At 40.8% G+C, this 16954-nt stretch overlaps 2 protein-coding genes across 7 annotated transcripts in view; one reads left to right on the top strand and one right to left on the bottom strand.

Moving 5' to 3' along the window:
- Slc12a6 (solute carrier family 12 member 6) overlaps positions 1-10029 on the top strand; it is a 92464-nt gene extending 82435 nt beyond the window's left edge. For 3 of the 4 annotated variants that reach the window (XM_005364232.3, XM_005364233.3, XM_005364234.3), the window contains 10 exons: positions 124-243; positions 1064-1168; positions 1524-1692; positions 3415-3610; positions 4143-4312; positions 5703-5834; positions 6681-6788; positions 6958-7142; positions 7768-7901; positions 9664-9981. In XM_005364232.3, coding sequence (XP_005364289.1) covers positions 124-243; positions 1064-1168; positions 1524-1692; positions 3415-3610; positions 4143-4312; positions 5703-5834; positions 6681-6788; positions 6958-7142; positions 7768-7901; positions 9664-9755 — 1411 coding nt within the window. In that variant the 3' untranslated portion in view covers positions 9756-9981. Of the gene's footprint in view, positions 1-123; positions 244-1063; positions 1169-1523; positions 1693-3414; positions 3611-4142; positions 4313-5702; positions 5835-6680; positions 6789-6957; positions 7143-7767; positions 7902-9663 lie in introns of all 4 variants that reach the window. The other variant, XM_013352636.2, reaches the window with a different exon arrangement.
- Positions 10030-12151: 2122 nt separating this feature from the next.
- Positions 12152-16954, bottom strand: part of Emc4 (ER membrane protein complex subunit 4) — a 7047-nt gene continuing 2244 nt past the window's right edge. For all 3 annotated transcript variants that reach the window (XM_005364231.3, XM_026787758.1, XM_026787759.1), the window contains 3 exons: positions 13526-13679; positions 13111-13271; positions 12152-12715 (listed from right to left, as the gene is read on the bottom strand). In XM_005364231.3, the coding sequence (XP_005364288.1) occupies positions 12680-12715; positions 13111-13271; positions 13526-13679 (351 nt within the window). In that variant the 3' untranslated portion in view covers positions 12152-12679. The remainder of the gene's footprint in view (positions 12716-13110; positions 13272-13525; positions 13680-16954) is intronic.

Raw genomic sequence — 16954 nt, 5'->3', positions numbered from 1 at the left:
AAAAAAAAAAAAAAAAAAATTCCAATCCCCACCGCAGTACAGGAAGCATTTCCTAGAACTGTTATCTTTTTTTGCTACTTAGAAAGATACTTGTTGATCTCTATTTTTGTTTTCATTTTCTAGGGCCCTCTCTTTCATGGGAATGAGTATCTGTCTAGCTCTGATGTTCATTTCTTCCTGGTATTATGCCATTGTAGCTATGGTAATTGCTGGCATGATCTACAAGTACATTGAGTACCAAGGGTAAGTATAAATTTTACCTTGCTCACTGCTGAGAAGGTCAAGAATAATGGGTTTGTCAGTGCATGGTGGCACACATCTGTAGTCACGGTACTCAGGAAGCTGAGGCAGGAAGATTGAAAACTGAAAGCCAACCTGAGCTGCATATCAAGATTCTCTCTCAACAAAAAACAAAAAGAAAAAAAAAAGTGATGCAGAGCCTGAGATATTGATGGCTCAGTGGTTAAGAGAGTTTGGTTTCAAGAACTCCCCAGGCAGCTCACAACCACCTGCTAGTCCAGCCCCAGAGGATTCAACACTGATTTGGCCTCCAGAGACACCTGAACATTCATGAGCATTTCTATACAAAGATGTGTACACATAAATAAACTTTTAAAAGTACAGAACAAATGTAAACATCTTAGCTAAACTTTTCAAGCAAGGGATAGTCTGAAATGCAATTAATCCTGAATAGCATCCCAGCAACCAAAACCCCAGACAACCTCCAAACATGGGAATAAATTATATCCTGACTCAGCAGATTACTTTGGACTTTCCATTATTTTCAAAATCACAATTACAAGTAATTTCTTAATCTGAATTTATATTCCACATAGTTGCCTTTGAATAGATACATGGTGTTGTGGACCATCTGTGGTTTGGGATGGTCAGCCTCGTAGGGGGTCCTCATGCTGATAAGGGACAGTAGACAAAGTACACCATGAGTCTTAGTCTTCTACCTTGTACGTGTTTTACTGTGAGGTTCGGAAAAGCCTGGGTTTTATTCCTTTGAATTTCTTCTCAGTGCAGTATAAACGGACTGCTTCTCTTCTCCCCTCCCCAGGGCTGAGAAGGAATGGGGCGATGGCATCCGTGGGCTGTCCCTCAGTGCCGCTCGCTTTGCTTTGCTCCGCCTGGAGGAAGGACCTCCTCATACTAAGAACTGGAGGTAAAGCGATCAGCAGACCTTAGTGGTGTTTGCACACAGCTAAAGCACACAACAGTGCTCTCTTGATGACCAGATTAAGACTGTGTGGCTCAAAGGAACTGGTTTCCAGTTTTGAACTATCCGAAAATATGGCTGCCTTACTTATTGTATGCATTTATTGTATGTTGTTATTCTTTGAAGACTGGTCAATTTTAGACAATACTGAGAACATTTGAAATAACTCAGAACCATCATTTACCATTCCTCTTATTCCATCCTTCTATCAAGTCAAATGTTTTGTAAAGACCTCCTGAAAGAAGGGATGAAGTTGCCATGTCTCCCACACCTAAGTGTCTGCCTCCTCACCTCTGCACAGGCCTCAGCTGCTTGTATTGCTGAAGCTGGATGAAGACTTACACGTCAAGCACCCTCGCCTCCTCACCTTTGCCTCCCAGCTCAAGGCAGGAAAGGGACTCACTATTGTGGGCTCTGTCATCGTGGGGAACTTCCTGGAGAACTATGGGGAAGCTCTGGCTGCAGAGCAGGTAAGGAATGTAGTCCACCGACCTGCATTCCTCAAGTGCTTTGTGCTTTAATGGCCTACAAGAAGGCCAGCACTGTTCACAGAGAAGGGTGAGGTTCTGTCCCCAAATGATAAACCTTTTATGTTAGCATATAATAAAAGCTGGAAAATGCTTTTATTCCTAATTATTTAAAAATATGTTTCTGAGCCTGGCATGGTAGTGCATGCCTTTAAAATCCCAGCACTTAGGGATGCAGAGGCAGGTGGATCTTTGTAAGTTCAAGGCCAACCTGGTCTTCAGAGTGAGCGCCAGGATCCTGTTTCATAAAACCAAAACCAAAAGCTTTTCTATATGTACCCTTGAAAAGAGATTGCTGAGGAAATCATGGAGGACATAAAGCATTTGAATGGTACAGCAGATGTAAAAAAAAAAAATCAGTTTAAAAGAATGTTTTTGCATAAGTGTTGACCAACTTTGAACATAAGGTTTAGTAATATTTTTAAAAGACTTATCAACTTTATGTGACACCTGTAAGCTAAGTTCAGATTAGAAGGAAGCCCTCAGGTTTCTAAGAGATACTTTTTTCTGTGTGACCTAGGCTTCCAACTCAGTGCTGCCTTTTGAACAGTCGTAATCCCGAGACAGAAGGAGCCAGAGTAGATGTCTACTCTCCCCATTTAAAGCATTTCCCGTGAGATTATCAATAAACATCATTTTCAGTTAGACTCCAAACGCTGATCTGAAAGGAAGAGAAATCATGTGAGAATTTATGTTCGACTATGATAATGTCCCTGAATCTGATGGCAGCATAGTTCAGAGTACATACGTGCTCACAGAGAACTTGAGTTTGGTTCCCAGCATGTACACACACAATTAATTTTTAAAATTAATCCTTTTTTTAATTAGAAATTCTGGGAAATATTAATCCAGATGACAAAAGTTAATTTTTAAAAAGCATATGGCTGCAAATCAATATCTTTACCCTAGATAACCACTAACTTAACTTGTGTCTTTGAGAAAATAATATCTATTTTGTACATCATTATTCCCATTCCCTTTCCAACAGAGGAGTTGGGTAAGGATAAATAGGCATGTGATACCGCCTCTAAGTTAACCTGACTAAATGCAGCATAATAAATTAAATGCAGGTGTACTCAGTCACTATTCAAATGTCAGAATGAATATACGAAAAAGAGAAGGGGAAGAGGGAAACCTTACCTGAGAAAATTCTCAAGTGAACTTCAGGGATCATCAGATTATTAGGTTATTAGGATGCCTAGGTTTCCTGAAAGATTAAGGAATGCCTGGGATTAACAAGATTATGGTGTTGACACTAGTGAATTTGCCTTGTCAATCAAGAAACTATGTCCACTACTTTTTGGACAGCCTTGTGCTCAGTGCTTCACCTGAAAAGGAAGCAAGCAGAATAGAGGAAAGGGAAGAGGAGCTACATATGGACCACCAGCTACAGATACGCATATAGGCAGTAAGCACTTCTAAAGTAAAACAAATGAAGCAAAACAAAAACAAAGATGACACTTCAGTGGAGCACATTGAAGTTTTTTGACTTTTCTATTATATTACATTATGTTATTACATCTATTATATTACAATATTACATTGAATTTAGAGAAAGATGGGAATACAATAACGAGAAGGAATGATGAGTTAAAAGGTTCAGGGCAAAGCAGTTGTGTAGGACAGAAACCAGACAACACAGTTGAAGTTTTGTATGTTTTTCAGACCATTAAGCACCTAATGGAGGCAGAAAAGGTAAAAGGATTCTGCCAGCTGGTGGTGGCTGCCAAGCTGAAAGAGGGTATTTCACACCTCATCCAGTCCTGTGGCCTTGGAGGCATGAAGCACAACACAGTGGTGATGGGCTGGCCCAATGGCTGGCGTCAGAGTGAAGATGCTCGCGCTTGGAAGACTTTCATTGGTACAAAACTGTTTCCTGTACTGACCTGAGGGCCCAGAAAGGGATCAAGTTAAATCTGTCACCCTAACTCTTATAAAGTAGAGACTGTGCTGTGTTGAAACATGCTGTTAGGAGGCCACTTAAAAACTCCTAATAACCTGTTACCTGCCCTGTCCAACTTTACGTTTATGCTCACAAATTATTTATCTATGTCAAGTCTCATCTATTGTCATATTCATTTGTCATTTTCATTTTGATGTCCTCACAAGAACTGTAAAGATTGTCTTTCATCAGACTCTCCCAGATTCATACTTTAAATATGTAGTATCTCTAGTTTCCTAAACCATGTTTCTCCATTCATTACTAGCGCTCTAAACATCCCCCAGTGACCTCTGTCTCTTCGTAAAGTGTGATGTGTGGTGTCAGTAGGACACATTATTCCAAGAAATGTCAGTCAGCATTACCTTCCTGTCCTGAGATGGTGGTTAGCAAAGAAAGTGCAGCAGTTCTTGTTTGTGTACGGATATATAAATATCCTCTCTTCTCTCCATAGGCACAGTTCGAGTGACAACTGCTGCCCATCTAGCCCTGCTGGTGGCTAAAAATGTCTCCTTCTTTCCCAGCAATGTGGAGCCATTTTCTGAGGGCAACATTGATGTGTGGTGGATTGTGCATGATGGGGGCATGCTCATGCTGCTACCCTTCCTACTGAAACAGCACAAGGTACTCTGGACACTCTTTCAAAGCATTTCTCTTGCTGTCCTGGCTCACTACATGCATTATTGTTATTTAACTGAGTAGTGGTGGCACTTAAAATCTGAAGAGTTGGGGCTTATTCTGGGCTGTCCCATAATCCCAGCTTCAAAATTATTAGAAGTAGAGTGGGTTTAGGGTTTTTTTAACCTTATTTTATTTTGTTGCTGTTGTTGTTGTATGTTACCAATCCACCTTAAGTGGACTCCAACAAGTTTACTAAAATTCCATATGAGTGTTTGAAACAAACAAACAAAAGCAACAGAAACACATCAGTTTCAGGGGTAAGTATGTACATGTTGTGCCTGACATACCCATATATACTCATTCTCCGATATGTTTGTATGGTGTCATTGTTATGCTGTCTGAATAAAGCACTCTCGGTGGATCTTGGATGGGGTTATGAAGGTGTGTTTTACCCTCCCCATATGAAACCAGCAGCTGTTCCCGCAGTAGGCAGCAACTTGGTGTTGCTGAATCAATTCTGTCTTTATTATCTGGAGGTAGCATTCTATCCCACAGATTGATAGTCTTACACACTGCCTTCCTGCATCCTGAGGATGCACACTGAAAGTACTGTTCTACTCATGCTTCTGCCTAAAACCATTCGCCACTGGTGGTCAACCCAATCCTCAGTCCCTTGTCCTTCCAAGGATTTTACAAATTCCAAGAGTCAGGGACAAACATCAATTTCACAATACTACATGAGCAAATTTTTTCTTGTAACAGAATTAAGAACTTAGAGTCAGCAATAATGAAGGATGCTGGTAGATCCCACCACTCAGGAGGCCAAGGTGGGAGGATCAAAGTTCAAGGCCAGCCTGAGCTATTGTGTTAACTTAGATTGTATTTAATGTGTTGCTTACTCAAACCTCCAGCCCACAAGTTCCAGAATAACCATTCTGAGACTTAATATAACTGTTTGACTAATGACTCAGGCTTCTTACTGACTAGCTCTACATATAAATTAACCCATTTCTAATAATCTGTATATCGCCACATGCCCCGTGGCTTAACAGTAATGCTCTGGCATTGTACTCCTTCGGGAGCTGCTGGTGTCTCTCTGACTCCACCTTCTTTCTCCCTTTATCTTTGCTTGGATTTCTCACCTGGCTCTATTCTGACTGGCTATTGGCCATATCAGCTTCTTTATTAACCAATAGTAACAAAACATATTCACTGCATACAGAGAGGCAACTCACATCATTTTACACCACTACAAAAATGAATCAAGCAGGAAGCAAGGAACAAATACTTGATACTACAGCAAGCTCATCCTAGGCACAAATGTCTCATTTTAGGGAATCACTTTTTCCCCTTCATGCACCTAATTTCCCATGTACACATGGAATTTCATCAGGTATGGAGAAAATGCAGCATAAGGATCTTCACAGTGGCCCAACTCGAAGACAACAGTATCCAGATGAAGAAAGATCTGGCCACCTTCCTGTACCATCTGCGCATTGAGGCAGAAGTGGAAGTGGTGGAGATGGTGAGGAAGTGGAACTTGAAATAGAGGAGAACACCACTCCCTCAACCCCAGCTCTCTTCTAGAATCTAGTCTGGGATATTAATCAGCTATAAATGTGTGGTTTAACCCCCTAGTCCTAAAAAAAAAAATCCTAATTTATTGACCTAAGTAAGTAGGATGTATAAATGTTTGGGAAGTTTTTTTTATTTGCTTTCATTTTAAATTATCTATATTTTTATTACTGTCTGTGTGTGTGTGTGTGTGTGTGTGTGTGTGTGTGTGTGTGTGAGAGAGAGAGAGAGAGAGAGAGAGAGAGAGAGAGAGAGAGAGAGAGAGGACAGCTTACAGGGTTCACTACTTTGCTTATATCATGTGAGTCTCTGGACCCAAATTCATGGCGTCAGACTTGGCAGCAAATGTCTTTATCCACTGAGTCATCTTCCTGCCCCTGGGGTTACTTTTTCTTTGTTTTGTCATTTATTACACAGCTCATACATACATACATACATACATACATACATACATACATACATACATTATATATTGATGTTTGATCGTATATTTCAAATTCTTAGCTGCTTAATATATTTATTAATATTTAATTCATGTTAAAAATCACACTAGCTTTGTATGGAAAATACAAGGTGCAGTATTTTGTTTCAAGGCCACAAATATGATCAAATCATGGAAAATACTCAGTGACTGTATTTAATCTCCATCCCTGAAATCATAACTCAAGACTGAACAAAACAGGAGTGAAAGGTTGATGCGATGACAGTTTTTCTGAATTAGGTCAATGTGTAGAAATACGAATACTGGCTAACCCTCCTTTTTCTTTGTGCCTGCTTTGTGTGCTGTCTGTGGCAGCATGACAGTGACATATCAGCCTATACATATGAGCGCACCCTCATGATGGAGCAGAGGTCCCAGATGCTCCGGCACATGCGACTGTCTAAAACAGAACGAGACAGAGAGGTAAGAAAGAGCTTGCTGAATTGACCTGGCCTGGTCTGTGAGGTCTGACAGTGATATCAGAAGACAAATCTTTTCTTCTCATTTTTTCAGTTATTCCAGTATAGCCTATGGTCCTTTCAAAACAGTTAAAGCATAAGAACAGGGAGAATAACTGTTTGACCTTTCCTAGGCACAGCTGGTGAAAGATCGAAACTCAATGCTACGCTTAACTAGCATTGGTTCTGATGAGGATGAAGAGACAGAAACTTACCAGGAGAAGGTACACATGACGTGGACCAAGGATAAGTACATGGCAACCCGGGGGCAAAAGGTCAAGTCAATAGAAGGATTCCAGGATCTACTTAATATGCGTCCGTAAGTGTTAACACTCACAAGCTTATCCTGTAACAATACAGTATTCTATGCAGTGGTACATGTGCCTTTACCTGTACAAGCTAACCATCCTTTTCTCCTCCACATTGCTTATTTCTGTATTATTTGTCTATTATTAAAAAATAAGAAAGCAGGGGCTGGAGAGATGGCTCAGTGGTTAAGAGCATTGCCTGCTCTTCCAAAGGTCCTGAGTTCAATTCCCGGCAACCACATGGTGGCTCACAGCCATCTGTAATGAGGTCTGGTGCCCTCTTCTGGCCTGCAGACATACACACAGACAGAATATTGTATACATAATAAATAAATAAATAAATATTTTTTTAAAAAAAAACAAAACAAGAAAGCAGAATGAGAAAACCAGGCCAGCAAAATAATGGCTTGTTGCCAAAACTTAGGACCTGATCATGAGCACCAGGACTGATCTCCCAGAAGTTGGTGGAAGGAAAACCAACTCCCAAAAAGCTGCCCTATACACACACACACACACACACACACACACACACACACACACATTATGACATTATGTAGTCAAGTGAAAAGGTTCTGGCATCCAAACAAAGAGCACTTATAACTTCTTGCCTTAGCTCTCTCACTTCTTCCCCACCAGGGACCAGTCCAATGTGAGACGTATGCACACAGCAGTGAAGCTCAATGAAGTCATAGTTAACAAGTCCCATGAAGCCAAACTGGTTTTGCTGAATATGCCAGGACCACCCCGGAACCCTGAAGGTGATGAAAACTGTATCCTTCCTGTGAAGGTGCCAATAGGAAAGAAACCTTAGTTGTTATGAGACAAGGCAATGGTTAAAGTCAGTCTGTTCCCTACTTTCCCTCTGAGGAAGAGCTAAATGCTATAGGTAGGGATGCTCCCAAAGTTGTGAGATTAACTGATTTCCTCTCAGGCAGCTGGGGCAGGGAGTTACTATGTACTCTCTGAATCCCAAGACTCTTAATTTTCAGCAATAAACCTAGAGGCAGAACCCACATCCATTCTCCTTTCAGGATCCTCTGCAAAGCCGTCTTCTGGATGGAGTTAGGGGAGAAACATTGGAGATAGAACTTCCTAACTAAGGAAATGGCCTAAGGCTTCTTCTTCATCCAGGGTTATGTTTCTGGGAACCCTCTAGCCCTGCAATGAGACTGGTCCATTCCTATCTGCACCATTGAGGAAAGGGGGGATGGTTCATTAATGGAAAAAATGGTATGAAAATCTGACTCACGCAGCTCCACTTAAAATTCTGTGGGATCACTAGAGATCTTTTGAGCTGGTATTTTTTTTAGCCCTTTTCTTACATTTTGGCATTTTTGTCAAAAGAAAAACCATACTGTCAGTTCTAGTTTTCAGTTCGTGTGCATACACGTGTACAGGCACATGAATATGCATGCTCCGTAACATGTAAAGTCAGAAGGCACCCTTTGAGAATCAGACTCAGCTCATCAGGCTTGGACACTTTTACCTGCCCCTACTTTAAGCCCTACTTTCATGTGTCTGTTTCCTGCATGTATGCTTGTGCACATTTAGTTGGTGCTCATGGAAGTCTGAAGAGGGTGTTGGACTTCCTGGAACTGAGTTACAGATGGTCATGGGCCACCACATGCATGCTGGGAACTCATACCCGGGCCTCTGCAAGAGCATCAAGTGTTCTTAACCATTGAGACATCTCTCCAGCCACTTAAAACTTTTTATTTAGGCCAGGCATTGTGATGCACCCTTAATCCCAGCATTCAGGAGGCAGAGGCAGGCAGATCACTGCGTTTCAGGCCAGCTAGTGTTACACAGTGAGAGTCTACCTCCAAAGTATTTGTGTGTTCTCCCCACTCATTGCAAAGAATTGAACTCAAGTTGTCAGGCTTGTACAAATTCTTTCAATAGCTGAGCCATCTCATTGTTTACCCGGTTTTAAATCACATTTAGCAGATAACAAATAAGGGCTGGGGCTTATTCAGTGGTGGAACGTTTGCCTAACATGCATGGGACTCTTGGTTCAGGTCCCAGTACTTGAAGGTAGGAGGAAGGAAACAGATGAGAACACCTTGTATTAAACATGCAAAGGTCTAGATCCCAGGATTATTTCAAAGATTTAAAACTAAATCCAATTCCAGGCTTGGTGGTGCAAGCCTGTAATCTCAGCTACTTAGAAAAGTAAGGAAAAACTAGAGGTCTGCCCAGGCGCCATGAAGAATTAACACCGGCCTGGGCAATTTAGTGAAACCGTTTCCAAATTTCAGAAATTAAAATCAGAGCAGGTGAAACAGTTGCATAGTAGGGTGTTTGCCTAGCATGCACAGGGCCCTTGTTTTTATGCATAGCACTGCTAAAATGAATGGGTGGTGAATGTACAGATGGATGTTGAGTCCGAAGTTCAGGCTTTTCCAATTCTGAATATATAATTATGAAGAGGAGTATGCTGAGTTTGCAGCTCTGTGATCAAATAAACTTGGAATTCTGGTGCCAGGTTATAGTGTGCTGTTCATCTGCCTGTTTCCTTGACAACTTCTAAAGACATGGAATTCCTAGAAGTACTCACCGAGGGATTAGAGCGAGTCCTCCTTGTCCGGGGTGGTGGCAGTGAAGTAATCACCATTTACTCCTAATCGGCTTGTGGAAGATTCTCCTTGGTCTTACCTTCACTAAGACTCATCACCCATGGAGATGACAGCTCTTTCCTACCACTCCCACTCCACTCTTGCGGAGCTGAGCCCCAACTATGCTCTTGGACAACATGATCTGCCATCCCAGCAGAGGCAAATATTCCCTTACGATCAGAACGGCCAAGTCCTGAAAGCTATTTCTATGGCAGAAGAAGGCAAGCCAAAACTGCTGAAGGTAGTGAGTTAGTAAAACATATGCTAGAAACTAAACTAAAAGCAAAAAAAAAAAAAAAAAAACAAGTTAATATCCAACATTCAGGATGAGTCTCAGAAGACACGGTTCAATGATGACACCAGAGAGGTGACAGCCTGTCAGCCTCACCTTAGCAAAAAATGAGCGTGGCCGTTACCATTGTTGGAGATAGCCTGCGGCAAACGAAGTGAAAATTTAGGATACTAATATACAAAACCTGAAAAATAGCTGCAGCTTCTACTTTTACTCAAAAATCAGATCCCCCAGATACTAAGTTTTACTGTCTGTGCTGTGCCACTGTATATTTCAACGGTGTTTCTTTTAAAACCCATGCTGTGGTTGTAATGCAGACAGTGTTACTATGGAAAAAGGTTTTTGAAAGGTAAGATGTTTTTCTGGTTTTCAAATGGCTAGACAGGCTTCTAGAGAGTACTATTAAAACGTGCAGAAATAGAGTCTATGGTTAGCTCTGCAACACAAAGCACACAATGTATTATCTTAAGAATTGGAGGTTGTTAAGCAGCTTAACCAAGAGGGTCTCTTCTTTTATCCTTAGTAGGCACTGGTTTAAAAAAAAAAAAGCTGTAAGTAAGAGACAGAGACAATAGGAGTGTGTACTGTTACCTCCGGGGGCTCCTGGCTTTAGAGGGGTTCAGCAGGGGAACTGGGCATGTGAGAGCCATACCCTTTACACAGTGCCAAAATTATCTGTCTAAAGTGGCAGACAGGTTCGCATTGGCCTGACATAAGCAGCTTTTCTTTCACAAGAAATCAATCTGTGGCCTCTTCACCAAAGCCATAGTGAAGACTTGAGGCGCTCGCCTCCATGCCCAAAGCTGAGCTAGCCCCCTTGCAATGTTATTCTTCACTCAGACTCCAGAAATTTGGCTCTGAACCAAGTGGTTCCCTAAGCCAATGATCTGCTCTGTCAGTTTTGTTTCCAGAAATCTCTAAATGTGCCAAGGAAATACTTGTGTAAGCTCAGCTTCTTATTTTTCTAATTTATCGATCATGAACACCCGGCTTACCAGCATAGGAAGTCTTTGTGGCTGAGCAGTAATTTCAAGTATGTGAAACCTTCATATTCTTTACAAGATAGTTAAGAGACTGTCTTCCTGCTTACATACATGACTGCTTTTAAATTCCCCTTATGGTAAATTTGCCACTGTCCATACCCTGGAGGAATGGAACACCCAAAATTCATCCCGAGACAGAAGACCCTCAAATATGGCCTAAGAAGCTGAGTCATGTGATTTGTTCTTAATCCTCCCACACACACACCCTGCCCACCCGCCACTCAAGGTAACATAGAGGATGCAAAATCTTTTCCTGCTCCTCCCAGCAGAGGGTAAAAAATGTCTCCAGTTCCCTTTCCAACACTCAGTTCTATAGTTGAATACAGTCCCCTAGGCTCCAAGGTATTAAACACCCATTCTGTAAAAGCCAGCCTGCCCAGGAACTGCCTAACACCTACCCCTGACCAAAGTGATCCACCTTTTTAGCTATCAAACAAATATGGGCAGAGAATAAAGTTAACGTTTAGAAAGGCTGTGGTTAGAGCTGTGTAAGAATCTTTTAAAGGGTAAGAAAATTAGTAGCTATTAATATAGCTATTACTTCAGTCCCTAAAGCATAAAATCACTGTTACATGGAAAAATGGTTATTAGGCCAGATTTATACTCCTCTCTGTCTAGAGCATTTCATGTCTATGTGTTGCTTATGTTGTCTGTCTGCAAAATGTCTATCTCTTTTAATCACTGCAAATAAAGCAATACTGAAAACTTGAGAGAAAATGCACCTTAGGGGAAGGGGCCAAATGTTTCTAGAGGGAAGAGAAAGACCTTCTCCTGCCTTCTTAGAAGACCCAGCTTGTGTGTCTTATCTATGAGTTATCAAGCAGGCTGTAACATTCATTCTCCCCCAGCTGGCCCTCAGCCTTCCATAGCAATCTTAAAAGCTGGTGTTTGAACTGCAGGGCCTGCTTGACAAGTGCCAGTTTCCTCATGGCAGAGGAAGCCACTGCTCTTCCTCTTCCGTCGCATCCTATTCTTGTGGCCCCAAGGATCCCATCAATCCTCAGTCCCCCAAATGTTAAAAAACTTCTTATTGTGGATATTAAAATAAGTTACACTGTAAGCATATTTACATGCTCTTTTTTCTGGTTTATTTTTCTTTTCATCATGTAAAATTTGAATCCAGGAGAGAAGTTTCTCACATCTTCCAAAAAAATGTCTGATATAGAATCTTTGTCTCTGCTTATGCGATATAGAAATGAGATATTAACACAGATATAAGGGGAACTTGAGAAACTTTTAAAGCATTGTTCTCAATCGTTTAATTTATTGAAAGGAGATGCTGCTACTCAGCGGCTGCTGTTCTTTTGTTTACATAGTCTGGTTTTGTCTGTTTTGCTGTGTGCTGAGAACATAAATAAAGTTTTCTACATTATTTTCAGTCACAAGTTGCGCTATAGTTTCTTTTCTGCTGTAACACGCTGCACATTGTCCTTGTAGAGTCTGTCTCTCACCATGAAAGAACTGCAGACTTTTTGGTTCTTCTCAACATGCGTGATTATTCTAAGTGAGCACACTAAGGAGCTGTGAGCTTAAGCAGAGTGTAGAAGAGGCCCATGCAAACGAGGCCTCTACACATGGACACAGGGTGCTTACTGGGTTCACAAAAGTAATCCTCCACCACTGAACTCCATTCTCTAAAAAAAGAAACAACAAAGAGGTGAACGATGCATAACTTACTCAGTTACTTAATCACACACTCTGCCATACACGACACTAACTTCCAAACTCCTAATACTTTTTTATTACTTAAGAAATGAACTCTTGGGCCAGCTAGAGGGCTCAGAGGGTAAAGGCACTTGTTGCCAAGCCTGATAACCTGAATTCAGTTCTCAAAACCAATATAATAGAAAGAGAAAACCAATTCCTGCACATTGTTCTCTAACCCCCACAACACACACACAGAGGCATGCAATAAACATGATAATGTAAAAATAAAGCTTTAAAAAAAATTAAGTGAACTCTCAACATCAACTCTAATTCTCCCATTAAATGATCCATACATCCCATTTGCCTGAAACATTAACCTTACCTCAGGGGGCTCAATAAAGGCTAGCCAGTCTGATGCGTGTGTAGGCAACAGTCCCATGGACTGGCACTTGTAAACAGCCAATGCCAAACCCATCAGGTTCCCAATGAGATAGACCAATCCTTGAAGGAACTTCTGACTTGAACTCTCCAGCATCTTGAAAGCTGTTAGGATAATAGATATTGTCAAAAACCTTTTGTCTCCCAATATGAATGAAAGCAACTATGAATTTATTTATACATACATACACAAGATTGTAAATAGTATCACTCCAAGTAAACAGAAAACTACACACCATCTTCTTTTCATGCCACCACTCTCATTACCACCCTGTGCACCCTCTAGCCAAAAATATACCACAGAATTTGCCTTCAATCTTTAGCACCCATTGAAGGGTGGTTATTTTATGAATACTTACTGGCTGAAATGGCCATCAGTGCTTGGATGGGTCGCCAGGCCATCATACACACCATCATAGTAGGGAAGATGGAGATGGTATTGCCTGCCATGTACATTATGAAGAGGTTCATAGGAATCTGTTTGAGGGGACCCAGGGCGATGTCCCAGCAGCGCTAAAATAAACACACGGTTTAAACCTCTGATCAGTACCTCCGTTCAGTCTCACATTTGCCGTATGGTGCTTCAGTCAAATGAACAGAAGTTTCAGTTCTCTGCTTGTCTGAGCTGCTTTTCAGCTCCATCACCACTTCAGGTTACTACAAGTTCCTCTACTCTGCGGCTACACTCTTCCCTATCTATACAAGCTTCCCAGGGGTTCTTTTTGTTTGGTTTTTCAGAATGGTTGGTTTTTCTGTGTAGTCCTGGCTATCTTGGAATTCAGAAATCTGCCTGCCTCTGCCTCCCAAGTGCTGGGATTAAAGGCGTGTGCCACCACTGCCCAGCAAGTTTTGAGAAATTTATAATTTTCGTTCCTTGAGACCACATCTTGCTATGTCCAGGCTGACCTCCAACTTGAGGGGTTTTTTTTTGTATCATCTTCTCAACTGATAGGATTGTAGATATGCACCACCACATCCAACTAGAAATTCATAATATTAATGTACAGCACTCAGTAGGCAGAGGCAGGCATATCTCTGACTTTGAGGCAAGCCTGATCTACAAAGCAAGTTCTAGACAGCCAGGACTGTTTCACAGAGAAACCCTATCTCAAAAAAACAAAACAAAAACAAAAAAGAATGTGTGAGAAGTTTCAGAATCTAGTTCATGAAAGGAGACAACACACTAAAGTTTGAGAAGAAAACAAAAATGAGAGAAATTCATTAATGAATAAAATCATCAACGGTAAACTTGGGTTTTTGCAAAGATTATAAATTCAATTCTGGTAAGTGAGGAATTGGAAAGGAGAGAAGACAACTTTTCATGTCCAGAAGGAAGAGGGGACAGCTCTATGGATCCTGCAGATGTTATACTGGCCACATTAGAGACTACTCTATTTATTTGAAATTTTAGGAAATGGATAAGTTCCTAGAAATACGGCTTATACAAATGGCATAAGAAAAAAGAAACAAACATAGTCCCATGGCAGTTAACAAAGCTGACCCTATAATTAAGCCCAGATGGCTTCCCGTTGCCCCAAGTTCTCCCCATCCTACCCTTCTCACTTTTTTCTCCCCATCTCCCCTTACCCCTCTCCCACCCCACCCTTAAGATCCGGATTTTTTGCCTGGCAATCTTGTCTACTTCCCCTACCCAGGAGGATACCTATATGTTTTTCTTTGGGTTCACCTTCTTATTTAGCTTCTTTAGGATATCAAAATATAGACTCACTGACCTTTATTTGTGGCTAGAAACCAATTATGAGTGAGTACATCCCATGTTCATCTTTTTGGGTCTGGGTTACCTCACTCAGGATAGTATTTTCTATTTCCATAGAGACAGAGACCCACACTGGAACACTGGACTGAGCTCTAAAAGTCCCAATGAGGAACAGAAGGAGGGAGAAGATGAGTAAAGAAGTCGGGACCACGAGGGGTGCACCCACCCACGGAGACAGTGGGGCTGATCTATTGGGAGCTCACCAAGGCCAGCTGGATTGTGACTGAAAAAGCAGGGGATAAAACCGGATTCTCTGAATATGGCGGACAATGGCACTGGGTTTTGATCCTACTTGTTCTGGCTTTGTGGGGGCCTAGCCAGTTTGGATGTTCACCTTCCTAGACCAGGATGGAGGGAGGAGGACTTTGGACTTTCCACAGGGCAGAGAACCCTGACTGCTCTTCAGACTCGAGAGGGAGGGGGAGAGGACTGGGGGGAGGGCGGGAGGAGTGGGAGGCTGGGAGGAGGCGGAAATTTTTTTTTCTCAATAAAAAAAAATAAAATAATTTAAAAGTTTTTCTAAAAAAAAAGCTAAAAATAAAATCAAATCTTAAACTCTTTTGGAAGGAAACAAAACTAAACTAAAAATTCTACAACTCAAAACCCATAAATACCCAAACTTTAAAATCCCATTATGAGAAGTGTATGTGTGTGTAAATAAATAAATCTTACTCATGACTCATGATTGAATCTAAATGCAAAAATCCTGACAATGGCGCTGAAGAGATTGGCTCAATGTTTAAAAGTATTTGTTGCTTCTGCGGGAACTGATGTGGATCCTAGCGCCCGTATCTCTAACTCCAGTCGTCGTGGAGCACCTCTGAAAGCACCAGGCATACATAATACACACTATGTATGTGACGGCCAAACACTAATAAACATAAAATAAACCTAAAAAATAAACTTAATCTTGACAGTATTGGCAAAGTAAATCTATATAAATATAATAACTATTTTGTTCACATTTATAAAGCCTTATTTGTAAATAATTTCCTATAGACCATTCATAGAACACAGAATTGTTATAAAAGTATTTTATAATCTGCCTTTTAAAAATGTAATTTAATAATTTACTATAATGTAATCATTATATTTTGATGTGCCAAGATGAAAAATTATGAGATAATACTTATAAAAAATTAATAATGGCTCTGTCATTTTCATATTGTAAAAACAATGTGTGCATTCCTTGGAATAAAAATCATGTATTCAGCAATATTAAGGTTGTGAGGGAAATATAAGAAGGAAAATATCAAGCACCACTCTAAACACTTGGGACACAGTTCTATTGTAAAATCCCTGCTAATATATCTTTACAAGAGGGATAAGACAGAGGATGAATAACAATTGCCATGTGATATGTTTTTTAACATATATAAAAGACACAGAAAAACACAAAGGATACAGAGTGCCATAGAGAGGCTTAACTATGTAACAGTTCAGAGAACCTAAAGGAAAAGAGCAAGCAAGCTAGTTATAAAGGAATCCAGAGGAAATGCATTCTAAGAATAGAGAACAAACGCAAAAAGCAGGGAATGGGAACTTGTTTGGAATCCTTAAAAAGCAGCAAGGAAACCATCATGATCAGAGTAAACAAATGCAAAAATGGTAGGAGATAAGGCTAAAGATGCTACGAGGAGTCTGACTGGTGCATGCAGAGTTATGTTTAATACTAAAAAGATTTTGGTTTTTTTTTTTTAATGCTGGATGAACATGGAATTATAGACTGATTTTGAGAAGGGATGATCTGGCATGTTTTAAAGGAATCATTTTGATGGCTGTACGTGGAGACTACAGGGGGACAAGGCAGAAGCAGCAAGAACAGTTAGAACTCTATACAGAGGGGCTGGAGAGATGGCTCAGTGGTTAAGAGCATTGCCTGCTCTTCCAAAGGACCAGAGTTCGATTCCTAGCAACCACATGGTGGCTCACAACCATCTGTAAAGAGGTCTAGCGCCCTCTTCTGGCCTTCAGGCATACACACAGACAGAAAATTGTATACATAATAAAT

This window comes from Microtus ochrogaster, assembly GCF_000317375.1.
Source record: "Microtus ochrogaster isolate Prairie Vole_2 chromosome 14 unlocalized genomic scaffold, MicOch1.0 chr14_random_1, whole genome shotgun sequence".
NCBI lineage: Eukaryota > Metazoa > Chordata > Mammalia > Rodentia > Cricetidae > Microtus > Microtus ochrogaster.
This window is presented reverse-complemented; position numbering and strand designations above follow the sequence as displayed.